This window comes from Pagrus pagrus, assembly GCF_965226575.1.
Source record: "Pagrus pagrus genome assembly, chromosome: 14".
Classification (NCBI taxonomy): Eukaryota; Metazoa; Chordata; class Actinopteri; order Spariformes; family Sparidae; genus Pagrus; species Pagrus pagrus.
Window position 1 is genome coordinate 8,283,383 of NC_140198.1, and position 27,780 is coordinate 8,311,162.

At 38.8% G+C, this 27,780-nt stretch overlaps 1 protein-coding gene across 1 annotated transcript in view; it reads right to left on the reverse strand.

Annotated features, from left to right (window-relative positions):
* The window catches only part of camk2a (calcium/calmodulin-dependent protein kinase II alpha), a 33,747-nt gene extending 7,634 nt beyond the window's left edge, over positions 1 to 26,113 (reverse strand). Inside the window, exons 1-17 of the mRNA XM_084372830.1 lie at positions 25,710 to 26,113; positions 23,307 to 23,401; positions 16,646 to 16,705; positions 11,244 to 11,298; positions 9,403 to 9,468; positions 9,135 to 9,207; positions 8,101 to 8,203; positions 7,921 to 8,004; positions 7,723 to 7,817; positions 7,481 to 7,603; positions 7,304 to 7,387; positions 6,753 to 6,795; positions 2,978 to 3,018; positions 1,701 to 1,749; positions 1,464 to 1,539; positions 701 to 795; positions 333 to 571 (exon numbers count right to left, since the gene is read on the reverse strand). Coding sequence (XP_084228956.1) covers positions 339 to 571; positions 701 to 795; positions 1,464 to 1,539; positions 1,701 to 1,749; positions 2,978 to 3,018; positions 6,753 to 6,795; positions 7,304 to 7,387; positions 7,481 to 7,603; positions 7,723 to 7,817; positions 7,921 to 8,004; positions 8,101 to 8,203; positions 9,135 to 9,207; positions 9,403 to 9,468; positions 11,244 to 11,298; positions 16,646 to 16,705; positions 23,307 to 23,401; positions 25,710 to 25,771 — 1,437 coding nt within the window. The 5' untranslated portion in view covers positions 25,772 to 26,113 and the 3' untranslated portion in view covers positions 333 to 338. The remainder of the gene's footprint in view (positions 1 to 332; positions 572 to 700; positions 796 to 1,463; positions 1,540 to 1,700; positions 1,750 to 2,977; positions 3,019 to 6,752; positions 6,796 to 7,303; positions 7,388 to 7,480; positions 7,604 to 7,722; positions 7,818 to 7,920; positions 8,005 to 8,100; positions 8,204 to 9,134; positions 9,208 to 9,402; positions 9,469 to 11,243; positions 11,299 to 16,645; positions 16,706 to 23,306; positions 23,402 to 25,709) is intronic.
* Between the last annotated feature and the right edge of the window lie 1,667 nt (positions 26,114 to 27,780).

Here is a 27,780-nt window from a genome sequence, read left to right on the forward strand (position 1 = left end):
GACCCAGAATAGACCCCATTAACATCTGGTGCAGATCCAAGAATTTTCTTTTCATCATTTCACAATTTTTGGTCAAAAACAGGTGTATTTAGGGGCTGGTATCTATGAGTGAGGATCCTAATGAAAATCCTGATCTAGCGGATTTAAGTATGTTTGATTCCATATTGAATTAGGCCTAAAGAAATGAAAGACCCTGTCGTAGCGGACGTAATAACTCTGCTGAGTGCCATTCTGGTAATAACAACACTACAAATACATTTAAGACATTTTAGACTATTCACACCAGGAAGTTATATAAACCATGTCCGACCTGTTTAAAACTGACCTCTGACCTGTTCTTACTTGCTGAGCGTGGAGGGGGAGCCTGAGCGGTGGAAATGGACGATCTGCCACTTCCCGTCGCGGCGGTGCCACACCCTAGTCTCCTCTGATTGGGCGGTGCGAGGCGTCCCATTGGCGTCGATGTACTGCGTCACTCTGATGTAGGCGATGCAGGCGGCCTCGTCCCCAACCAGGTGGATGTGAGGGTTCAAGATGGTGGTATGGACCGGTTTACTGTTCTTAGACCACACTGAGGAGAGATGGAGGGAGTTACCTGGACAGGTAGTACTAAACATGACTGGATATTTAATGAGATGCTCATTAAAGTTATAAACCAGAGTGAGACAATAAGGCATGCAGGAAGTTTAGTTCAACTCACAGTTTTCAAAATAAAAGCGGTGGAAGTCAAGGCCTTCGACCAGATTCCCCAGCGCCTCGGGCTCGAACGCCGTCACAGCTGGGTCACACATTTTACTGTGACAAGACGATGAGACTTTCACAATAAGAGTCTTAATCTCTACTTGGGAAATGTAGTGTGACGTATACCAGTTTTTACAAACTGCACGTTTGTTAACTTTCTGTCAACGCTACAATAACGTCACCTTGGCATTTGTGATCACATTAGTTTTTCTTCCTGAAAGCTGGGGTCTTCCTGGGCTGGGCCAAATTATATTGACCACGACTCCATTTATTAAGGCAAAGGTATGTATGTAGCACAATTATGTAGACAGACAGACAGGTAGCCTGTTCAGTTGTTTCATATAGGCTGAATAAGACGACTGGATGGGCTTATTAGAGGCCACAGTTACTGGATTTCTTCCCTTTTATTTGTCACATCATTTGAATTATTGATTGCTGACGGGATATTGAGAGATTTTCTACAAATATTACAAAACATGCTTTTAGAAAAACTTACCAGCCCCAGCTTTAACAATGTTCAATGTTTAACAATGTTTAACAATATGTTCAAAGCTAACTGTGAAAAGTGAAGTAACTGACTGGAGGATGAAAAAGCAGCGTGATCACTCAGGTTGGATGTGAAGATAACGTCACTGTCGAGTTGACAGGAAGTAAAGAGACAAGGGATCAAAGAGATGTAGCGTGTGTGTGTGTGTGTGTGTGTGTGTGTGTGTGTTACATACGTGTAGCTCTCAAAGTCTCCGTTGCTGATTGCCTCGATGAGTTGCTCAGTGACTTTAATGATGTCCTGTTTCCTCACTGACAATCAGACAGACAGGCAGGTTAGTGTCATCATTGTATCAATTTAGCATCTTAGCCGAATCGTCTTTATGCTTTTAAAAACCTGTCAGTCATTAACGAACAGAGCTGTGAACACTGTGTGTGTGTGTGTGTGTGCGTGTGTGGTTGTGTGTGTGTACCTCTGGTGTCTTCATCCTCTATAGTGGTGTTTGTGCTCTCAGATGATTCCTACAACAACAACATGAGTCACAGTGATGATGTTTCACACAGATTTGACTTCAGACTGCTGGGATGCTGATATCACCCACACAAACAACAGGAAGGCTGCTGCTCATTCTCAGCTGTCACAATCACCCTCTGATTGGCTGCCAAATCTCAAGAGGGACGTCGGGTCTTATCAAATATCAGAGGGAAGATACCAACACATGTGATGGAAACCCTCGACCTGCAAGTGTTTTAGTTTAGTTTCTGTCTGTTTCTGATAGAAAAATATGTTTATATATTAATTTTGTGTCATTTAATCAAACTAGCAGCTGTGCTACTGAGCCAAATGCTAACATGCTAATAGTAAAAATGCTAACATTGTGATGTTTTGCAGGCAGCTATGATGGTTTACCATGTTCACAATGGTTTTTTAGCATGTAAAGGTAACACTTAATGATAACCATCATTGATTAATGGTAAAAGTATAGTTAATTAAATGCTAGTTAAAAGTTATTTTACCGTAGACAAATAATGACATGCTTTAAAAACATTTATTAAAGGTGCAATATGTAAGAATTTTACTTTGAAACATTCAAAAATTAACTAAAATGATTTAGTGTGAAGAAATTACAGTTTTAGCATGATGCTGAGGACCTCCCTGTGCTTTGTTGCAGAGATATCTATTGAAATTAGCATGCTAACCAGCGAGCACTGGCCCTTTCTGTCGACTACCACTTTGTACGTCAAGATACAATAGTCTTTGTAGGCGTATGAATTTGACGGGTGGTTAATTCTCACCTCTAAGTGATTGTTTATTTTAAATTAGCAGCTGATGTTTATAATTGTTTGTAAATGGTTAATAAATACTGTGTGGTTCATCTATAAACATTACTTGGAGGGCTGTTATTTAATTATAAATACATATAAATATAATTTACCATTTATTCATGATTGTTAATATAAAGTGTTACCTTTACTACTAATTAGCTAATTTTTGCATGCTAACAGGCTAAAACACAATGTTGTAGAGGGTTAAATATTTTGCCGGCAAACATTTCAGCATGCTGGTGTTAGCATTTAGCATTTTTAACACCATTGCCATTTATTTATGATGTTTATTATAAATAGTTACCACAAAGAACACAAAGTGGGGATGTTATTAAGTCACCAACGTTATTACAATTCATTTTGCGGGGAATAATAATAATAATAATAATAATAATAATAATAATAATAATGATAAAGTAATCACCTTGACTCCGTCGGCCTTCTTGTTGCTTCCACTCTTTCCTCCTGAACGAGGGATGACAATGAAGAGAAAGAGAAGCAGCAGAGTCAGAAAGAAAGGAACGAAGGCAGAGAAGAGGAGAGACGGCATCATACCGACAACTCGCTGCCTTCAAGCCCTTCAGCCAACTGACAGAAATACTTCAAAACAAAGGAAAGAAAAAATGATCCCAAAGAATAAAGAGTTTAAAATTAAAAAACAAAAAGAAAATGAATGAAAAACAGCAAAACCACCCCAATAATCTCGCTCTGCTTCCTGTCTGTGAGTCTGACTGTCTGACTTGTCTTCTGTCTGTCTGTATGCAGAGACAGACAGATTCAAGAGTTAAACAGACAGACAGACAGACAGACAGGTGGAGGGAGGTCCCGGCGTCACATGTGGGTCACTCAGAGAGTAGAGGCCAAATTTAGTTTGAGCTTGAGATAGTTGGAGAGCAGAAACACAGAAACACATTCCTGAATGTTCACACTGAAACATCAGCTTCAAACACACTCAGGAGGCTGAATGTTGGACCCTCTCACCGACGGAGATACAGCAGGAAGCATTTTATCACGTGAGCTGACGGGTTCAGACGATTTCTATGTCGGATGATCAAAGACTCATAGATTGTTGCTGTGATTCGACGAGATGTGTAGGTAATATAAACAGATACGGCATCTTGAGCTTTGTGTAAAAACTTAACTTTCTTCTTTGACTTCACCATGTTTACAGTGAAGAGCTCTCTGTGCTCCTGTTGGTCAACATCAACAACGGGTCGTCTAATTTGTCAACTCTGTCGTCGTGAGGTGTCCAGATGAGACCTCGGCTGTCGGCCGCTATGATTCAAACAGACATTTTGTTTCCGGACTGATATCAGATTGACGTCTCATTACTGATTCACGTGCAGAGGCCTCTTTGCACTTGAGGTATCTTTAATCTGTCATCTTCACATGTCAGCGTACCACCACACCTTAAAGTGAAACTCTCGCCAAAAAGCAACCGAGGCTTTATTTATGATTGGGTATGAGTCAAACCTTCACGTACAAGCACACTCATGACCAAAGAGGCACTTTTAAGATTTACCGTAGTTTCGTTTTGGGGCAAGCTCATTTTGAACGGGAGTACATGGGGCATACCACGACGGCATCAAAATGTCTATTTTTAGACCACTAAGAAGGCTCCACACATCATGAAACTTTACTGGTAGCATCACCAGGGTCTCTACTCATGACACGAGCAGTAAGAACATTGTTTGTGTACACAAAGTGTGTGAAAAAGACGGTTTTGAACTACTTACGCTTAGCTACTGGGACTCCGGCGCGCCGCCGCCATTCCAGGCAAAAAGTGTCGATCTCCGAGTGCGGCCATCATGACGGAGAGTAACGGTGGGACGCAACAACATGGACGTCAGTGTTGCTTTTGACTAACGACAGAACAACGAATTATCCGCGAATTCATCTGGAAATAAGCCCGAGGAGCGTCCCACCGTTACTCTCCGTCATGATGGCCGCACTCGGAGATCGACACTTTTTGCCTGGAATGGCGGCGGCGCGCCGGAGTCCCAGTAGCTAAGCGTAAGTAGTTCAAAACCGTCTTTTTCACACACTTTGTGTACACAAACAATGTTCTTACTGCTCGTGTCATGAGTAGAGACCCTGGTGATGCTACCAGTAAAGTTTCATGATGTGTGGAGCCTTCTTAGTGGTCTAAAAATAGACATTTTGATGCCGTCGTGGTATGCCCTATGTACTCCCGTTCAAAATGAGCTTGCCCCAAAACGAAACTACGGTAAATCTTAAAAGTGCCTCTTTGGTCATGAGTGTGCTTGTACGTGAAGGTTTGACTCATACCCAATCATAAATAAAGCCTCGGTTGCTTTTTGGCGAGAGTTTCACTTTAAGTAACATTCACACTATGTTTCTCATCTGACTTAAAGCAGATACTCGCTGCGTTTATCATTCATGTCCGGCTAGAAGGCCGTGTCTTGTTCAGAATATAAAGATTTGAAGGCAATCTTTTCAGAGCTGTGTGTTTCATTGCTTGATTTGTTTGGAAAAAAGTCAAAGCTGTTCCACGTCCGCCGGTGAACATAGTGGCCGACCTCAACTTTGTCACGAATGTCCCGGTGTTAAGCGAGCAGATGCATTAAATAACACAGGTGGCTCATTGCCATGTAGCTCTCTGTGATTCCTGGCTGATTGCCTCCTTCGATAGCTCAGTTGGTAGAGCGGAGGACTGTAGGTGGACAGAGACAGTGATCCTTAGGTCGCTGGTTCAAATCCGGCTCGAAGGATGTACTTTTCATATGCGTCTGTGTAGATTACTGGAAAGCAGTCAATTTGACAGCTGTTGATTTATTCAGATGCAGGAAGCTTGTCCACATCCAGCTGTACACTGAGTTACCGACGTCAGCGCTGGCAGGTATACAGTGCAGCCAAAGAGATGTTGTGAAGGTTGTACTGTGACCCAAACCACTAACAACACCATCTGAGTTGATTCACTGCATGTTAAGCCTGTCCATCCAGCTAATATCTTATATCTCACAGTCTTTCAATCATTACCTCCTCAGCAGAAGAGAGGAAACTAAAGTCTCTTGGTGAATGCAGTCCCGCTACCTCTCCGCATGCTAAACGAGCCCTCTACCATTTGAAGTTATGATATGATATCGTTTGATAGCAAGTTGGTCTCACAACATCCAATACTGCATGACAAACACCACCTCTACCTCAACAACCAAGTCAAGGACAATATATGGCTCGAGATCGCCCAGCAGCTGGATACAATAAAGATGGTAATGTCGCTGACATTCACTTGCTAACGTTATATGTTGCTCAAGGAAAGGGGCTCGCAACAAGAGCCAGCAGCAGCATCAGATTTGGGGTCCAAAACTTATGCATGCAGATTTTCCATATTGCTGCGCCACATTTTCGCATCACCACTGGTGAGAAACAGCTGTTAGTCAGATTATTGATCCCTCGGACAGTTTAATACTGAGGATTATCACTTAATGCGGTCTGTGATGACTTGAGATCGTCTGAATGTGGTTTGAAAGGGCCCAGATTGATAAATGACTCGCTGCTGTTGGATATTTTTACTATAACATCAATTTCAATTTTTTTTTAACGTTTTTTGTTCATTTTCTTAAAATTTCCCATCAGAGGAGAATAAAGTATTTTGAATTGAATTACGCTCTGTATATATTATCATAATAATCAAATTATTATTATATATAACATGCTTTTATTTGTATTTTGTTCTATTTTAATACTAATTGAGTGAAGATGGATTAAGATAATAGGTCCGACTTTAAACTATGTATGTGACCTGTCTGTCTCTCCACCTGTCTCTCTCTCGCCCGGTGGTTTCCATGCTATCTATAGATCTGTGGTATCCCGAGTGTGTTTGAAACTTTACGACAGCTGCTGCACACACACACACACACGCACTTTCTCTCTGCCACACACACTCTCAGTGTTAACCTGTTAATCATGTGTACGTTGGCAGCTGATTGGTTGAGCTCTGAGTGTTAACCCTCTGCTACTGTAACACAAACCTGCAGTTTAAAGGTCAAACACCCTAAATCCACTCATACTGCACACTGTCATGAGGTGTCTGTTCACCTGTAAGTAGGTCTATCTGCAGACACTCAGTAATAACAGGACACGCCCACTACATGATACTTCCGCCGTCAGGTTTGGGCACCGGATTGGGTTTGGAAAAGATCCTCCCAGGAGGAGTCGATAGCAGCTGCTGCACTTACCGGAGAAATTTCTGGTAGCCAACATGGTGGTCAGGATGGCTCCCTGAAGGAAAGTAAACAAGGAGGGGAAAGGAGTGAGGAAGTGAGGAAAGCAAGGAAACTGTATTTAAACTCCATCTGTGAGAGAAACTATCCTCTAAAAAACTACAAAACAACAAAATTAAATTTAAACTGGCGAGTTACTGACGAGGCCATTTCTCAAGCAAACTGCAGCAATCTGTCTTTCAGATGTGTGTCACTGCTGCAGCTTCTGCAGATATGACGCACATCTATCCTGCAGGAGGTGTTTAACTAAAAAAACAACTTCATAGATTCTCACAACAGCTGTGAGTGACTTTATTATCGGCTCGTTGAAGTGTGAGCAGCAGCACTTAAGTGAAATTTAGATTTTTTGAGTTTGGAGAGATCTGCCTGAGCACCTCAGACAACAAACTGTGCAAACATGATGAATCACATGAAGGATGCTTTGGCAGCAGCAGTCGACCTGCAGGAGGAGGAGGACTTAATTACGGGACTGACACTAACCTCTGAACCCTCTGACCTCAGCTTACCTTGAGTTTCCTCCTGGCGTTGAACTTCTTCAGACATTCGACTGTCTCCTGTCTGTGCATACAGGACGCCACCGTGGAGCGATGCTGGGAGGAAGATCATTATCACATATTACCATCGTGACAAACACTGCAATCACTATATTTACAGATATACAAGTATATGTAACAGAGTCTCACAGAGATCCAGGGGTGTTTGAGCGCCTCAGCTGCTGTGATCCGTTTGGACGGATTGATGGTCAACATCTTATTAATGAGATCTTTGGCTTCAGGAGTCACTGTGTCCCACTCAGGAGAGGGAAACTGAGAGGAGGAGGAGGAGGACAGGAGGTTAATTGTATGTATGCACATGAAATCATCACATAAATAAATCTAATGTAAGGAAGAGTCATGTGACAGAGCTGAAGACTCATGTGACCTACATCATAAGCTCCAGCTTTGATCTGCTGGTAGAGACGATGTTGATCTTCATCCCAAAATGGAGGATAACCGACCAATAAGATGTAGAGAATCACACCTTAGAGAGACAGAGAGAGAGAAATGTGCCTGAGAATCGAGAGGACACCAGGAAACAAGGAAAGAGGCAACAGAGAAGATGGTGAAGCAGAGAGGAATCTGACCACAGGCCCAGAGGTCGACTGCTTTGCCATATGGATCCTTCCTCAAAACCTCAGGAGAGAGATAACCAGGAGTCCCTGCAAAGCCTGTTAACAAACAAACAAAAAAGTTAATACAATCAAATTAAGTTACATTAAAAAGATTAAATAATAATATATAATCGAATAAAATAAAGGTCTTACCGAACCATGCCTGCTGGTCTCCCTCCACCTCGATGGCAAGGCCGAAGTCAGCCAGTTTCACCGCCGCTCCTTTCGACTTCGAGGCCAGCAGCAGGTTCTCTGGCTGCAGACACAATTAATTATTTCACAATCGAGTCTCCTTTAATTGTCTCCAATAAAATGTTTAAATTTTTACATTTAAATGAAAACTTTTAAGACATAGTTAACAGTTTTTTAATCAGCTACATAACGACTGAACATGTTGCAGTTTGCCATCAGGAATAAAGCTACATTTCTATAAAATGTTAGTGAATAAAAAAGAAACTCGTCTATTGTTTGTGAGGTGCTTTTAAAGATTCTTGTCTTCACTCAATGTTGGCCTGGGAGCTTTGTCTCATAGACAGGAAGTCAGAAAGTATTGAAAAGTATTTAAATCCCATCTTTCCTTCTTTTTAAAACTTTCCAGACAAAGTTAACGAAATGAAACATCATAACTGTTACAGTCATCTTCATTACGACTGAACATTTCACAGTTTTGTTGAGCCATTTTACAAGGTTTGTTTTGCCAGTGGAAAGAGTGGCATGCTAATGTTGAGAAGCTAACCTGCTAACTATCTGAGTGATTCTGCTGGCAACCAAACACTTTTCAGAATACACATTTCTGGAAAGGGTTTCTTTCAACACCGTGAACACACACGCTGTAGTTTATTTTGAATCAGTCCCACATGAACCATCCTGCTGCAACAAATACTCACAAGAGCACCGTCGCTAACACATCCTTGGTTTGAATAACACCTGATTTACACATTAAAATCCACTCACAACTAAACAATCCGGAAGAGAGCTAAATTTAATGAAATGTTTTTTAAATAGAAGAAATTAAAAACAACTTGCCTATGTATCTGTGAGGTGTTTTGAGAGATTTAAGTCTTAAGAAAATCTTGGTAAAAAAAAGAATCTTCTAATCTCGAAGATTAGAAAAATACAGAATAAAATCAAAGTCATTCTTTAAGAACCAAATTGAGTAACACATCATAACACGTTCAGACAGGTACCTTAAGGTCTCGATGGACCACACCCATCTGGTGACAGTGTAGCACCGCCTCCAAAATCTGCTGGATACAGTGACTGTTCACAGAGAGACAGATATCAGAGAGACAGAGCCAGAAATTAATGCACGAAACATAAAACTGTTCCAGCATCATTGTCTGACTAATCAGTGATGATGAAGAAGAAAGAGGAAGGAAAAGTCTGTTACAACGAGAAATAAGAAGAGGAATGTGGTGGTGAGAGGATGGATGGACAGATTTATGTTTTTCCTACCTGGCGTCAGCTTCACTGTAATATTCTCTGGCTACAATATCTTCAAATAACTCTCCACCTGTTACCCTGAGAGAGAGAAAAAAACATTATAGGAAGCCCTGTACAATTAATATGGTTTTGTAAACATGTAATGTGATATGATGCAACATGAATCACAGAACGGAAAATAATAATAAAGTGCAGCTATATAAAGCACAGTGTAATGTAATGACAGTACTCTAAAACCCCTGCTGTGTCTCTGATATGCTTGGTTTGCTTTTGTTCTTGTGTTCCCCCGCAGGGGGATGGCTGCCAAAGGGAGACGGCTCCCTCAGCTCCCTCAGCTCCCTCGTGGTCTCCTGGTTTGTTTGCTTCATTCTGTCTTATTTTAGCAGGAAACATCTCAATGCAATAACTTCATTTAATCAATTGTTTCGTCTTTTTGACCTGCAGCCTTGTGTTCTCCTTCCTTCTTTGTAAATGAACATTGAGCACATAAATGTACATAAAATGCAATTACAAAACATAGTTATGCATAAGAAAACATGTCCAAGCATAATCTTGCATTATTATTAATATTTAACATAATATGAAAAAAGGCCATGTCGTGTAATGTAAAACAACTTAACATAATATAATACAACAAACATAAGAATGAAACACAAAAGAAATTGTAACAATACCTAGTATAATATAAAAACATAATGTAACGTGACAACTTAACACATAACATAACACAACAAAACGTACAATAATGAAACAAAGCTCAGTATATTGTAAAAATATATCATAATACATATGTGGGCTAGATACTGTAATGTTACACATAACACAACAAATTGTAGTGTAATTTGTGATGGAAATCACACAACGTAATGCAAAATAACAGAAAATGGCATAATACAAAATATAAAGTGTAACATAAAAAGGCATAGAGTGATGTAACAATACAATGACATAATACAATGTAATGTACCGTAATATAGAGGAACTTAATAAAACATAACAAAACTGACAGAAATGTAACATAATAGGGATTTTGTGTTATGTCCTTATATGACATAACACAACATAAAAAAGCACGTTACTTAATGTAAAATTATGCTATGTTAATTTATGCTGTTATGAACAAAGCTCATTTTGTAGTTCTCCAGTCACATTATGCAATTCTATGTAATGTATTGTTAAGAAAAAAGATATCATAACACAAAATTAAGTGTAACATTACAAAACGTCATCTTACTGTATGTTGTGTTTTATACAAAGTAATAGCTACACCATAACATCACATAACCTTAATGTCCTGTACCGTAGTATAAAGTAATGTAGCGCAACGTAACACAATGTAAAATAACATGGTGTATTATAACATGGTGTAATGTAACATATGTAACGTAACATAGTTTAACATAACATAACTTAACATAGCGTAACATTATTTAAAGCAAATTACATAATGTCACTTAACACAATGTTAAGTGTAATGTAACAAAGCATAGTTAAATGTATCAACAAGCAATGCAATCTAACTTTACAATTTCAAATATAACACAACAAAACACAACATAAATTACAGAATAACATGATATAACAACATAATACAATAAGTAGTATATAACATAAAATAACAACACAACATCACAAACTGTATTATAACATACCGTTATGTTATGCTCATGAAGTTATATTGTTTAAGTAAAAAGACTATTAATACTACAACTTAACACGACATGAAATAACATAAAGTGAAATGTAACGTTACATAACAAAACACATCGAAATGTATTGTAGCATGATATAACATATCTTGACATCACACGCCTAGAATAGGATAAAATAGAGTACAATAGAGCAGGACTCACAGGTCAAAGATGAGGTAATGGTGCGCCTCCTCTGAAATGCTATCATGTAGCCGAACTGAAAGAAAGAAAGATAGACAGAAAGATAAACTTTATTGAACATGTATCAATCTACAGGATGGAATGGTGATTATCTACTTAGCTAACAAGACACAACAAGAAAAGTACTAATTGTACACCACATTTATTTGACATCAGTAGTAACTGGTTACTTTGCAGATAAAGATTTACATACAGAACATGTGACCATCTTATAAAATATGACACATTGTAATTGATTAAATTACCCAATGATTTAAAATGTTCAGATGAGGCAGACTCAATATTAAAAGTACTTAACATTAAAATGCAGATTTTGTAGTAATCCTGTAGTAAGTATCTCTTCAGGGGTATAACCACTTTTTGAATAAATTGTTCTTGTTGGAGTAGTTTTAATGTACCATACTTTTGGACACATTAATCTGACTACTTTTTAAATTATTTATTTATTATTTAATGCACTCATGCACAAAGTGGTCTGCTGATCCCAGGTCTATTATCCTACCTCATGACTCAGCAGATTCACATGAGACGAAACACTGCTGGTTCCACCGGTTTAATTTTTCATTGTCAGAGAAAGTTAATATAATATAAACAGACGCAGCGCAACGAGCTGAAATGAGGTCAGTACTTCAGAGAACTGACACAAAGAAGTGTTAATGTGAATAAGTTTAAACTACAACGTACTATTCACACAAAGTACATCATGTTTCAGTTATAGTGTAAACATTCGAGCTAATGGTGCACATCTCTGTAACTGTATTAACCGTTTAACTGGTCAAGTTTATTCATGTAACCTGACAAACAGGGACAGAAACAATGAGCACATAAATAAATAAAAAGACTCCAGCTACTTTTATTTCCTGTGGACACTGATATAATATGTCGACCACAGACGGTCTTCCACTCTTATTTATCTCTGCTGGAATGATCAAAGTTCAAGGCTGATTGATTTTCCAATAACAATAAAATACAGGAGACAACGAGCAAATAACTAAATAACTGTCATGACATTTTGGTGTATTTGAATATGATATGTTGTGATTGAAGAAACAGAATGTGAGTATTGTCCTTGTGTTTAATCTGTTTTATCACAAAATGACATAAATACAGGTGTAAGTTCATTTGGGTTGTTACATTTACATCAAACTGTGAGGTGAGACACAGGCAGAAAGGAGTCGGAGTTTTGTTTAACGTCATAAATTACTCAAGTGTTTTTTTGTTTTTGGAGTTGACAGTTTTGTATTCAAACTTAAATTGTTAATTTGTCGACTTTAGATGCTCTTTTCCACTGCTGGTGGTCTCTCAATCATAAAAAAAACAACAAAAGACATAAGTAGCGTGGGATCATGGGAGGTGTTTTCTTCATTGTTAAACAACCACAATTGCTGTTGAAAATCTATCTGATGTGACTCAGGCAGCAAAGTTCACAGACGAGGTAACGTTTTAAAGTTTTATTCACTCTCAGATTCTCTGCCAACCAAATGAAACACACCTTGAGTAAAATTGCAGTTTTATCTGGAAACATTTGGGATAATGTAAGTACACACAGGGCCGGATTAAATAGATAGATTACACTAGACAGACTGTATTTTATGGGGGCCCCTCCATACACACATTTTGATATTTGGTAAAACAACCAAAAAACTGCCACGTGAATATTATTATGTTAATTTATTTAATTAGGTAATTGGTTATTCATGTATTTATAGGAAAAGCATAGCTCTTATCCTTCATTTAATGTATATGCATTACATATTTCATATAATGTGTATCTTTATTTATTCAGATTTAGATATTTAAATGGAAAACTTACATTCAGAGATGCTTTCTCCTGAGTTTTGATGAGGTGAAACTAGAATGGCTTCCTTTGCCTGCGCATTGAGGCTAATGTTCTGTATTTATTTATTCATCTTTTTTAAATGAATAATTACATATATAAGTATTGAAATTAAGTCTACATGAGAGATGTTTTTAGATATCTAAAACACTTTCAAATACAAGTTAAACATTTTTTAATGTAAGCAGTCGATGTTCTCTTCCCCACGGTATGGGACCCCTAGTGGCAAGAGGCCCTAAGCATGTGCCGAGATCCAGAGCACACAACCCAACAGAATATATAATAAAGGGAGATGTTTTAGACATTTTAATGCAGAAATGTTACATATTATGTCTTTAAGTACATTTCACTGATAATATTTTTTACTTTTAATTGAGTATTTTCTATTGACTTGTTTGAACATTAAAAAATTACAGCCACTCTAGAAAACATGATTTCTAAACATGAATTTACTTTGAACAAGAGCTTGTGCTGGACAGAGGCTAAATGTAATAAACGGACTTAACCTTAATTGAACTAATACGGGAAAGAAAGACTACTACAACGTATTTTTAACAATTACAGTCAACGCAATAATTGGAGAAGTTAGCAAAGCTGATCCATTTAGTTTAATTCATTCATTTCTAAGGACAATGTCCAATTTAATGAGCCAACATGTCTGTAAATGTGCCTGTCAGCCAGCTGGTTCATTATCAGCTGCTGTCATTCAGCCAGATGTTGTGAAACATGAAGGAATGCTTAAAAATGAAACAGAAGACAAAACGACAGCATGAAGACAAAACAGCAACACAATAAGGATTTTCAAGACAACAGGAAACATGAGGAAACATTAAAACTGCAACAGCAAGATTTGATGATCATGATGTTGATGTGGTTCGTAAAATCAACACATATCAGCCATATTTAAGATGATAAACACACAGGACAAGTTTCCAATCAGATGTTCAGACTAAATTAAATGACTACTTTTACTTGTAATGGAGTACTTTATAATGTGGTATTTCTGCTTTTACTGCAGTAACAGACATGAGTGCTTCGTCTGCAGCACTAAGTGATGATTAGGATGATTGTTTGTTCTGCTCTGAATGTATAAACTCTGTATAGATTGTATAATAGGAGATATAACGAGAGCAAAGAGAAGCTGCTGCTGCTGCTGCTGCTGCTGCCTACACACACACACACACACGCGCACACACACACACACGCACACATACCTGTGTGAAGCACTCGGAGAGAAATAATCAGGTTTTTCTCTTGAAACACTCCCACACAGTACAGCAGTGGGATTTGATTTGTGTGTGTGTGTGTGTGTGTGTGTGTAGGAGGAGAGAGGGTTTTGATGCCTTCACCTAAGGACACTGTTTCCTAGCAACACACACACACACACACGCACGAGCACACACACACACAGAGTTACGTAAGACTCCTCAGTATCTGCCTACACAGAGCTCTGATTGGAGGCTCGGTTCAGCTGCAACCTTCTGATTGGTCGGTTGGGTCCACGTGAGGTCATATTTGAACATCTGACTGACTCTGGTTCAGTTTGTTTGCACTTTAATAAAGACGGAGTTTGTTTTCTGTCGAGTGTGATGATCAGATTCTCAGTCTGAAGGTTTTTCTGCTGATTTCAATCCAGAGAGGAAATGTCAGTCAGAGGAGGCTTTTACTGTGAATGAGACAGGAAGTGAACACTCCTGGTTTTTGTCTCTCTAAGAAAAATGTGTCATTGTTTTAGGACATCTACATTATATCTTATATTTGATTGTAAATTAGTTTTTTTATATTTAACTCTTTGACAATCCATCTGTGTGAAACCTGATTATAATTTTAAAGGATAGGTTTCCGTTTTAAAACACTCGATTAAATTGTCACTGAAATGCAGTTAAGCATCTAACCAGGAGTGCAAAAAGCATGCAGAGTAATAAACGTGCATAGAGGCAGTGAAGGAATAAAGTACATTTACTCAAGTACTGTACGAGTGTTATTTTCGTATAGCTCTATATTCCAACAGTAATCACTTATATAGAGTGGTTAGTCAGTAACACATGTCTCTTGTCGATGCTCATGCAGGGAAAGAAAAAATACATTTTCTGGTAACCTTGCCCACTTTATCCAATCTGGACAGAGAACTCCACTAAGAGTAGGATCCTCCTGTTCTGGTACCGACACCGGCAATGGCAGAACAAGGAAAGCTACCAATTCCAGCACCGCCGGTGACGTCTTATGCTCAGGCTCGACTGATATGTTTTTCCCAGGGCCGTTATGGATACAGATCATTAGTAATCAAGGAGACCGATAACCAATATTTGAAACAATATAAATTTTCAGTAAAAATAAAAATCTTGGTGTCAAAGTTGAGAACAACCAGCGATGATGATAATTACTGCATTAGGTGGGTGAGGAGGACTCTGGCTTAAATGCACCAGCAAACCAACTAATTCTCACCAGAAAAAAAAACACAGTATGAACGTGATTCAGCTGCCTAATTAACAAGTGGGCACTGCCATCTCATGGAGGAGGGAAAATAATTATATATATAAAACCAAAAACAACTTGGGCTTATCAAATATACTAAGGGACGACTGATTAGTGACATGTTTAACTTGAAGAAAATCTAAAAGAAATGAATTAAAGAGAGTCAAGAAACAAATCAGCAGCTTCATTATAAACCTATAAAGAGAGACTTTGCTGAGAAATTAAGTTCAGTCCTCAATAAAACGGTTTGTGTCTTATTAGCTGTTGCTGACAGGCTGACAAACCCACCTGTTCCGCAATGAATTTGCCTCTTGTTTTCTCCTGATAAAATTCAGGAAATTAGACAAGCTGTCAGTTCTTCCTTGCCAGTTATACAGTCTGTATTGTGCCACTTACAACAAATTAAATCCACACGACACAATTTCATCTATACAACACTGGAATAAATTGAATTTTTCGCAACGTCTGAAGTCGTCCAGCTGCCTGCTTCATATTCTGCTTACAGCATTTTTAACTGCACAACGTCAGATTTTCTGCTACACCTCTCTTTGTCGCACAGAGCCTGAAAATTGCAGTTATTAAGCCTCTCTTAAAAAAGAACAATGCAGACTCACAGATGAATATCTGCAGGTTCATGTCAAGCCTCTCGTTATCAAGTGAAATCATTGAACATCCAAACAAACAATTGTTTCGATGTTTTCCGGTCAGAATTTCGACCACGGCACCAAGACTCTCGTTAAGGTCAAAGAGGCTGTTTACATTTGGTTTTACCATCCATCCTGAGTGATTCGATCACAAGGGGACAGCTTAAGGCCCATTAATTCACATCTGGCATTAAATGCGTCTTGACACAGGACACAAGAGACACACCTCCTGTGATCGTTTCTCACTTCTATATCATACTTCTATATGCAAATACACACCTACATCACTGGAACAAATGGATACGTTTATTCCCCAAAGAAAGAAATATCTTCATGTATAACGTTTGCTGAATTAACAAGAAGGCTACCAACTAGTAGTAACTGAAGAGATACAGAAGAATACTCACCGATGTTGGGGTGCTTCAGTAAACGACAGATTCGAGCTTCACGATCCAACTTCTGATGATCTGTCAACACACGCAAACATATCAATCAGTGATCAGAGTTATTGATTAGGGTGAGGGTGACGGTTCAGACTGCCTGATATCAACCAATCAGAGCCCTATGAGCTCTGTCGCCTGATTGGATATCTCAGCCAACAGTCATGTGGAGCAGTAATGTTGGCACAGATGCTAACCTGAGTGCAGGTGAAGCCAGGCTGAAATAAAGTGTCTGTGAACATTTTGTCCTCTGACTCTGCAGATGAGATAAGATCTGATTAAATAAAAACGTTGATTCACTCATCTGTGTCATCATCATTACCGTGAGCTCAGAGAAAAAAGAAAAAGGTAATGAGCAGCAGTGAGTTGTGCAACGACTACTTTGTTTTTTATGTTCTTGCCTCTGAGGTTGTTGGGGCGGTGTGCAGGCTCAAAAGAATACCGACAGACAATACTCAGGGCTGAATAGAGGTACTGCCAGCTGAAAAACAATTAAATCTATTATCTTTATCAGCCAACATGATCAGTCAATAATAGGACAGTAGAGCTCAGAGCTGCTTCATAAAGAATTAAAGTATCAAGTCTCTGTAAAGGAAACTTAACATAATTTTAAGGTTGGTTATAATATAGAGGTTAACAAAGCTATTTGTTGTTATATTGAAGAGATCTAAACTGTAGCATAAAGAACAATTCTGTTTTCAGACTTTGTTCTGTTTCAGTGTCTTTTTTAGAGAAAATTAACAGAAACTAAAAGTACTTAAAAAGAGAGGCTGAATCTGAAAGAAATTGGTGCGTTTGTAAACTAAACTGACATCCTGTCAACATACTCTGAATGTGAGGCCACAAAATGACTATAACATGAGAAAATACATTTCTGTTACACAGTTTTTCTTTCCTCTAATATTTGTGTCTTGTAAGTGTTGTGAATACTGGATCCTTTAATTTCTTCAGATAAAACAATGAAAATCATTCATGACCTCTCCTGGCTGAACTGGGCCTCTGTTTTCTGATGAGAATCAATCTTAGTTAAAAACAACGGTACAACCGTTTACCAAAGCAAAACTTCAGAGGGTTCACACTGCGAAGATATTCTTAAAGTCGTCTATCTGTGGAGCTGAAGACGATGCAGAATACATCTTTGAAGTGACTTCAGAGGAGATGAAGACAACAGCGTGTCGTCAGGGCTTCAGTTTATCGCTGACTTTATTTAACGTGTATAAACATGCTGTTGACTTGGATCAATGTGCTGCTGCGACCCGCCTCATCCTCCTCAGACACAGAGACGACGTTTCTGTTTTTTACTGATGATCTTGTTTTATTGTCTCCTACTGAACAGGGATGACAGCAGCAGCTGTACAGTAGGAAAGTACCGTCAGATCTGGGCTCTGTTGTTATTGAGGAGAACTAATGTCAGGAGAACAATTACCAGTTGAAATAACCACATCATTGAACATATTATGAGTTATACACACCTTCGAGTTTCAAGGTTTGCAGTGAATGTGCTAAAATAAAAATCTCAATTCAGAAAAAAAATGACAATCTCCTAATTTGATTAAAATCTGGACTCCAGCTTCCAATAAAACTTCACATGCAGAATTCTGCAAAAACACCAATAAATTCATGTCGAGAAAATTAGGCAACTACCCACTCATAATTAACATTCGAATAAGGGCACTCAAATTTTTTAATCACCTTAAATGTAGCACCCTCCACTCCAAACCCAAGAGCTGAGCCCAGACACACTCTGAAGAGTCTCACAACAACTCTGCTTTCCAAACACCAATCAGAGTAAATCAAATTATAACGCAATGTACAGAAACCTATTTAGAACTCTGGAAATAAGAAACTAAAGTAGATTAGGAGGTTATCTGTTCCTAGAAAGAGATTATGAACCAGCAGAAGACTTTAGACAGAAAGCAGAGACAGATCCTAACCAAGTACAGCCTCAGTAATCACATATTAGCAATCAAAAAAGGAAGACGTGAACAATCATGGCAACCGAACGAAAACAGACCATATGTGGTTTGGTGTCCAGTCGCCAGAAAAAAATGTCAGCTGTTACTGTTTCTGCAAACCACAGATATGTCCAAGATTGACATTTGTACCAGATGTTGCATATCACGTTCACATTATATGGTTATTTGTGTCTTTTCACGCCAGGAGGTGGAGGGGACGGCAGTGGCATTATTACAAGCAACAAGGCTGCAAAAAGGGCGATTGCAGTTTGGACATTTCCAGACGGTTTAATGACGACCAAAACAGGTATTTTAAGCCAAACCATGATGTTTTTTCTAACTCTAACCTAAACCTAACCTGTCTCCACCACATCTTTACAGAGTCATGTCTCCACCACACCTTTACAGAGTCATGTCTCCACCACATCTTTACAGAGTCATGTCTCCACCACACCTTTACAGAGTCATGTCTCCACCACACCTTTACAGAGTCCTGTCTCCACCACACCTTTACAGAGTCCTGTCTCCACCACATCTTTACAGAGTCCTGTCTCCTCTACAACATCTTGGATCAAACTGTTGCACTTGACTGTGTTCCAGGCCGACAGAGTGCAGGACTACAGTGGGACAAGGAGAGGCGGACTCTGTGTTTATAACATCGATGCTTAGTGGTCACACACAGTCAAGTGGATGGACATTGTTTCCCAGATGTGGAACCATGTTATCATCACCATCTTGTTGCTGCTGTTTACATTTACCCTGACACAAATTCATTAGATGCACTACATGTTTATGTGTATATACTTGTTAAGCATGAAGGCGTTTAAAACTTTCATTTTGTTATGAAACCCTGTGTTGTATAATGACAAATAAAGTACCTTGTACTTTGTTTGTTTTTGTGTGCCTAAACCTAACCAGACCATTAGCACAGCGATGTCACAACATAAGATTGAAAACTGAATTCAGAGAAACGTAAAGTTATCAAATATCCTGGGTTTGCAGTAACATACATTGCTGAAGGCTGACTGGACATCCAATTAATCGCTTAATGATTTAGTCGATAAAAAATGTGAAAAAAACAATTTCCCAGAACCCGAATGTAAACTCAGCATCTGATGAAATGTCCTGTACCATGTCCACAGAGACTAAGATCTTCTGTATACTGTGTGTTTGTATCTGTGGTCAGCTGCCGTTGTTCTTCATTATGTTCTGAATCTGAATCACAATTAACCAAAACCACAACCTCCCTCTGGACGCAGCTCAGTTTAACCTCTCCACTCATCTCCTGCAGAGCTGCAGGGACGGATCCAGGACTGATCCTGGACCAGCCGCTGCTCAGTTTCAGCTGAATGAACAGAGGAATCTGTGAGGTGATGAGTGTCCAGCAGCCAACAGAGAATCTGCCGGGGGAACGTTTCCAACCGAGCAGCAGCTCTGAAGCTCGGCACAAAGACTGAGAACAAAAATCTGACATCAGAGCTGAAAACAGATCTGAGGAGAGAAACATCAACGTGTTCAAAGTGCAGGAATCCTTCAAATCAAAGAGACTGAAATGAAGCAGAGACCTGCTGCACACACACACACACGCACACACACACGCACACACACACACACACACACACACACACACACACACACACACACACACACATACTGATACAAAGCAAACACAGACTGTTGGTTTAAAGAACATTTGATGCTTTCAGCTCCTCATTCTGTTCAGATGATGATTCACAGTCTGATGATGATATTAAAGATGATCACTGATGATCACGACGCAATTACTGATACTGTAAAACTCTGTGATATGTTTAATACTAACATGTTTACAACAGTCTGCCTGATTAAACGTGATGTTAACCAAATTTTCTATATTTCATATTTACTAACCTGATTCCAAAAAAATGTGGATGCTGTGTAAAACATAAACAAAACAGATTGTGATAATTTGCTGATCCTTTCTGACATATTCTCGACTGAAAGCAGTACAAAGTCAATATACTAAATGTTTTACCTCATCGACTTAATTGATTTTTGATATAAAGCCCTATTCACATAGGACTAGTATTACCCGAGGACTGAATGTGACTTCCAAATTACCATCTCACATTTGTGCGGCTTGTTCGCACAGGTTGTACTTTACTTGTATTATCTCCTGACAATGATGTCGAGGCTCCATGAACATCAACTTTGAGAAGTAGAAGCATCTGGTCTACGGAAGCCACATTATAATTTAAAGTTCAGAGTTGATTTGACCACTTTCTGCTTGTGTTACAAGCTTAAATATACATTTGACTTCTGCGTTTGGTGGAATATGGTTGGTAATATTCGGTGGAATTTTGTCTTTACAAATAACGGACATGATCACAGACATCCTGCACAATTATCACAAATTACTATTAGCCAACAGGTAATACTAGTCCTGTGCGAACATGGCTTTAATCCTGAATTTGATGCCAGCAGCATGTTTCAAATAAGTTGGGACAGGAGCAACAAAAGACTGTGAAAGTTCTGGGATGCTCCAAAAACACCTGTCTGAAACACCTCCATAGGTAAACAGGTGATAGTATCATGATTGGGTATGCAAGGGGCATCCTCGAAAGGCTCAGTCGCTCAAAAAGCAAGAATGGAGCGAGGTTCAACACTTGTAAAAAATAACTTTACTACATGGGCTCAGGAACACTTGTATGCAAACACGTGTCGTTGTAAATGATTACTGTACATTCGGGTTTTACACAACGTCCCACCTTTTGTTGAATCTTTTTGTCTCTCATCAGTGGTGGAGGAAGTGTTCAGTACCAACACAACATTATAAAAAAACTTGTTCCACCGCTGGACTCAGGAAGTAACATCATCAGTTTGAGTTTGTCACATTCGTTCATTTTACTGTTCAGATATCACCCGAGCTGCAGGCAGCAGCGGTCAGGAAGTGAAATTACTGGATGATATGTTGTTAGAGCTGAAGATGTGGAGGAGGTGATTTGGCATCTGAACACATGGACTTTCTGAGGGTGTGAAGATGAAGAAAGTCCTGTTTTCTCCTGTTTATTATCCAATCTACAACATTTAATATTGAGCGATTACCAGCAGAGACGTCCACTGTCACCCACACTGTCAGGTTATTATCATTAATATTATCATTAATATGTGACAGTGTTTCGTCAAATAACTGTTTAAACAGACGTTCGTTTATAACTTTGATAATTTATCATTTAAGTAATTTTTCAAGCAAAAATGCCCAAAGTCTGTTGGTTCGTGCTGCTGTAGTTTGAGGAATTTCTGCTGTTCATTGTCTAACAGGATCAATACATTAATATCTTTGACTTGTGGATGGCTGTTTGGAAAAAAAGAGAGACATTTGAAGACAACACCTTGGATTTTTGAAAAATACGATCCACATGTCTTAACAGTGTTTTCTGGGGCCTTTGGAAGAGAAATCAATGATGAAAATAATCAACAAATTAACAAAAAAGGAAAATATTATTAAATTTAGCCCTAATCGATTGTGGACTTAATGAGTAATTACTTAGAATTCATTAGTAGATAGTTCAATGTGACCACTAATATTAATAATAGTAATAATAATAATAATAACATTAACATTATTATTATTATTATTATTATTATGTAATAGTGTAGATAACAGGGGTTACTGCAGTGATGTTACACACACACACACACACACACACTCACATACCCATACAGACTTCTTTGTCAACTTTGCAAGGTGTTGCTAAGCAACGGAAGGAAATCTGAAAACCAGAATTATGATTTAAAAAAATCTATGGAGAGAGAGAGAGAGAGAAAGAGAGAAAGGACCTGAAGGAATTGTTAATATCGTCAATGCAACAGTTTCGTCCTTTAAATCATTAATTAAAAGCATCTTTCACTCAGTCACGTTGATTACATACAAACCACTGTAGATTCATCAATGATTCATTCAGACTTTGACAGGAAGCAGCAACAAAACCGCTGAGATCAACCCCACACGTGCATGCAGCATTTTAAAACGCTAACAGAACACGACTTTATTTACTTTAAGTGCTTATGTTACAGGCTTGCTAATGCTAATGTTACCAGAAACTCTGCGTGTCAGACGCGCAAACAAGAGCTACAGTTCGCCACTGTTCTGCTAACACAGTCGCTGCTAACAGAGTCTTTCTATTTTCTTTCTGTTTTTTTCTAAACAAAATGTGTGATTTATTGGAATAGTCACCAGAATTGACATCAGCATTGCTCTCATGTGTACAGAAAAAAAAAACCCCAAAACTGAAATCCTCTTTAATGTTTGTCGGCCATCTTTGGTGTCGCTATCTGCATCACTGTATCTGCCTTACTTGTCATATTTATTTAGTATTCACAAGGGGTGTAATGGTTCATGTATTTCTCCCCAAACCTTCACGGTACAGTGCTTGCAGTCGTACAAAGAATACATCTGCTGTCACACATATTTCAATAAACCATATCCACATGGCGCGGCCATTTTCCGCTCACAGTGGGAAGCTCAAGTGTCGTACCACCATGTTTCAGGTTTCATATGAACGCAGGAGATCTGACAAATCATCACCATGATAAGCAAATTAAAAGACAATGGATACTGAAAATCTATCCAATTTCAACGTAAAACACCATATTTGATAACTCGTTGGCTAACGTTAGCAATCAGTCCTCACCTCTTGCAGATAGTTTCTTGGTGTTGATGATCTTGGCGGCATACTCCTGGCCCGACAGCACCTTCACACAGCGTCGCACCACTGAAAACGCTCCCCTGGAAACGCAACAGGACGAGCCAATCAGTTTGATTTAGAAGTTGATTAAATACATGGAAACTAATCAGCTTAACTTTGTTTATACTGCTAATTAGCCATCGTTAGCACGCTCACAATTTAAACTAAGATTTTGAACATGGTCAAGATTATACGTGCTAAACCACAGCATGCTAGCATTGTCAGTGTTGCAGTATGTTAGCATACTGAATTTATGCTAACAAAATATTATTTTTATTTTTTCATCTGTCTACCACTACAAATATTACTACTGCTACTGCAAATATCACGACGACTACTACTACTACTACCACCACTAGAATTACCACTACTGCTGTGCTACTGAAAATATTACTACTAATGCTAGCAACTACTCTTAATGCTACTTACTGTTAGTACAACTAGTGCTCCTACTTCTGCTACTACTACCACTACGATTATAATACTATTACTATTGCAACTGCTACTAAAGCCTCTACTACCACTACTATTATACTACCACTACCACTACTACTACTACTACTACCACTACTACTACTACTACTGTGCCACTGAAAATATCACTAGAACTATGACAACTGCTACTACTATTGCTATTGCTACTATTACTACTACTACTACTACCTCTACTATTACTATCATTACTATTGCTACTACTACTATTGTTACGACTACTACTATTACTACTCTACTAATATCGCTAATATAACTACTATTACTATTATTATTACTACTACTACCACTAGTACTACTATTACTACTAGTATTACTACTACTACTACTACTACTACTATTACTACCAATTCTACTACTATTACTACTGACCACCTGTTAGTAAAGGCTTCTATAAGTATAGCATTATCTATAAGTAGCGTTAGTAAAAGTAAAACTTATAGTATTACTAGTCTACTTACACTAATTATACTACCACTACTGGTATTGCTGACCTGGTGATGTCACACTGATGTCATCAGGTTACAGTATCTAAGATAGAGTCAACGTTATACCTGCAGTGTAGGGTTGACTGTTCACCGGACAGGGAGACTTTAGTGAAATACAGTAACCAGTTGCATTATGGGGAATGTAGGACTGAAAGTTTTTGGACTAAAAGTGAACATATCTCCACCTCTGCAGCTCAGATTGTTTTATATAATCTGTCTCTCAGAACAACTATGTGGAAGAGATTACCGTCTAAAGAACACTACAGTGTGATCAATAAATATTGATATTGATAATAAAATATGTATATAAAATAAGGATTTCTTCCTTCTCAGAGTCATCCTTGGAACTGAAACAGTTTTTACAGAAACAGAAAGCTGTGTCTGTGTTTCTTATGAAAGCTGTATTCTGCCACCCACCATCACATTATGTAAGAGACCTGGCATTATGTGTGTGTGTGTGTGTGTGTGTGTGTGTGTGTGTGTGTGTGTGAGAGAGAGAGAGAGAGAGAGAGAGTGTGTGTGTGTGTGTGTGTGTGTGAGAGAGAGAGAGAGAGAGAGAGAGAGTGTGTGTGTGTGTGTGTGTGTGTGTGTGTGTGTGTGAGAGTGTGTGTGTGTCTGTGTGGGTGGTGAGTGGGATAGGGTCATAAAGGTGATACACTCATCCCTTCATACCTCCATCCTTTCTTCAGTCAAGGAATCTATCTATCTATCTATCTATCTATCTATCTATCTATCTATCTATCATCTAATCGATAATGCATAATGATCCATATCACTTTATATTTGTGTGATAAGTTATATTTTGTTCATAGTTTTCACAGAAACACGTTTGCTCAAAATAATTTAAAGAAACAAAAACTAAATTCCATAAAATCATATTAAATATTAGAGATAGAAATTATCTTATAGTGATATAATATAATTATAATAGCAATAAATCAGACCTTCACACCGCCAGTTCATCAGTATAATAATATTAATAACAAATAATATAACGAGAAATGAAATCTGAAAGATAGCTCAGTTAATAAGTCACAATTTCTATGTCAAAGTGAGTCTACATATAAAAAATACATAAAACTATAATGAAAAAGATACAGACAATATTAGAATATTAATTATCAGTTGTAAATTTTAATTGAAATGTGATTTTAACAAATCAAAGATTTAAAATTTGTATGAGAATCAAAGTAAAACAATATTATTAAACACATTATGTAATAATAAAACCGTGTACATTCAATGAAATGAAATCATATTTGGGATATCACCATAAATAAAGATATTGAGTGTGATACACAACGACTGTACTTAATTATTACTGGATGAAGATGATGATGATGATGACGATGAGGAGGATGATACTCACTTGCCCAGCTCCTCATACAGCTGATACTCTTCGGTGAAACGAGTGCAGATGACCGTTGCCATTGTGACCCGGCGGGGCGAGGGTCAGGGGGCTCCCTGTCCGTCTTCCTCTGAGGATGATGATGGTGATGGTGGTGATGAAGAAGGCCAAGAGTTAGACCTGTCTGTCTTTCTGTCTGCCTGTCTGTCTGGAGGATGGAGGAGAAGAGACAGAAAGAAGAAGAAAAAGCAGAAGAAGCAGAGAGATGGAGAAAGAGAGAGAGAGAGTTTAGGTTCTGGACTGGAGGAGAGGAGGAAGAGGAGGAGGAGGAGGAGGAGGAGGAAGAGGAGGAGGAGGAGGAAGAAGAAGAAGATGGAGGGATGATGGAGAGAGCAGTGAGGAGAGCTGCGTCTCTCTGTCTCTCTGTCCTGATCTGTGGGAGAGAGAGAGGGAGAGTGACGCTTTCAGACGCTCCACCTGCCCACCCACTCCCTCCCGTCGGCCAATCACAGGCTGGGAAGCACACACACACACACACACACACACACACACACACACACACACACACACACAGAGGGTCACCATGGTAACTGCATCCTCTCTGTCTGTGCTGGAAAGTACGATTGCAAACACCGCCAGCTCTCAGAGATTATTCAGGAACTAAAACTGCAATACTATAAATATTACTTCGGATAAAAAACTATACATATTAGTGCTGATAATACTTCTACCACTAAATATCAGTGCATCTACTCATAATTAAATTACTACAGCTAATACTACTTCTGACAAAAGGTGATTTAAGTGGGGATGCCACCCCCCCAGTTAACCTGCAGACACAATCCAGGAGCAGACGGCTTGTTAAGTTGAATATGTTTAATCTGTTTTACTCGTTGATCAAAGAGTCAGTTTGGTAGTCGCAGGTGAATGAAATGAGCTCGGTCTATCCCCCTGTTAAAAATGTAGAAGTCGCCTACTGTCACTACTATAAGGGCCTCTGCTTCTTCGACTGTAACTACTGCTGCTGAAGCTGACTGTGTTGCTTCCATCAGTAGTGACAGATCTTAGTGTTGTTACCTCCATGTTCGTCCTTTTGTTGGTTGGTTGGGTTCGTCAGCAGGATTACACAAATTTCCACAAACCTTGGTCGGAGGACGGGTCTCAACCCACAATTGACCCCACAGAGTGATGTAGCTTTTTGGTCCTGACAACTGAAAAATCACATTTTTACACATCCTGTTCCCTCGTCTCCAAGTCTTTGAGTTTTTGAAAATGGTTTTCAGTTTAATGTCTGAAATAAGGGCTGTGGTTACAATAGGCTTTAGATATTAACACATTTTGTTCTACGACTTAAGATACATCATTAAATGTCCCGCAGTTTGATTATAAAAGCGCTTATGTGTCTTAAAAATGGCTCTTCGGATTTACTCTTAGTGATGTTCATCTGTGAGGATTATCTTGATGAACAAAACGTGTGAGTATCATAAACTTTGGATTATTTTTGGCAATATTACAAAATCCAATTAAAAAATCCCATAGGCTGTTTGTGGAGGGAACCAGGGCGATGCTAACTTCAGGGTTAGCCTACAAAAAAACAGAAGGCAGAGTCTTCTGCATGTTTACATTCCTGTAAATCAGGAAGTGAGAGACTTACTGAGGACCTGATGCAGCAACCGAGACCGACGGCTGCCAATAAGACGACAGGGAATACAGTACGAAGGTGGTTTTCTTGCCGTTATCCTGATATCAGCTGGCTACACCAGCAGACTTAAAGAATTGGCTATTGCCCCCAGCGGCTGAATCGTCGTCCGAAGGTGTGAGATGGGTTGTGAGATTGGTCTGCATGTGTTTCTTGGCTTACAACTCCCTGTATAGTAACCGGCCGTGTCTGTCTTTTCTCAGCAGGAAGTCAAACATGTTCTCACTGGATACTGGACTCCTGCCACAGATTATTTCTGGTATTTTCATCGACAGAATCTGAAGTTGCAGTCGAGGCATACAGCGTCTCTGTGGTGGCCTTCGGGAACACATCAGTGCTTTTTCTGTTGGCTTTATCAGAAGCTGAGAGCGACTACAGAGCGGTGAGGATAAC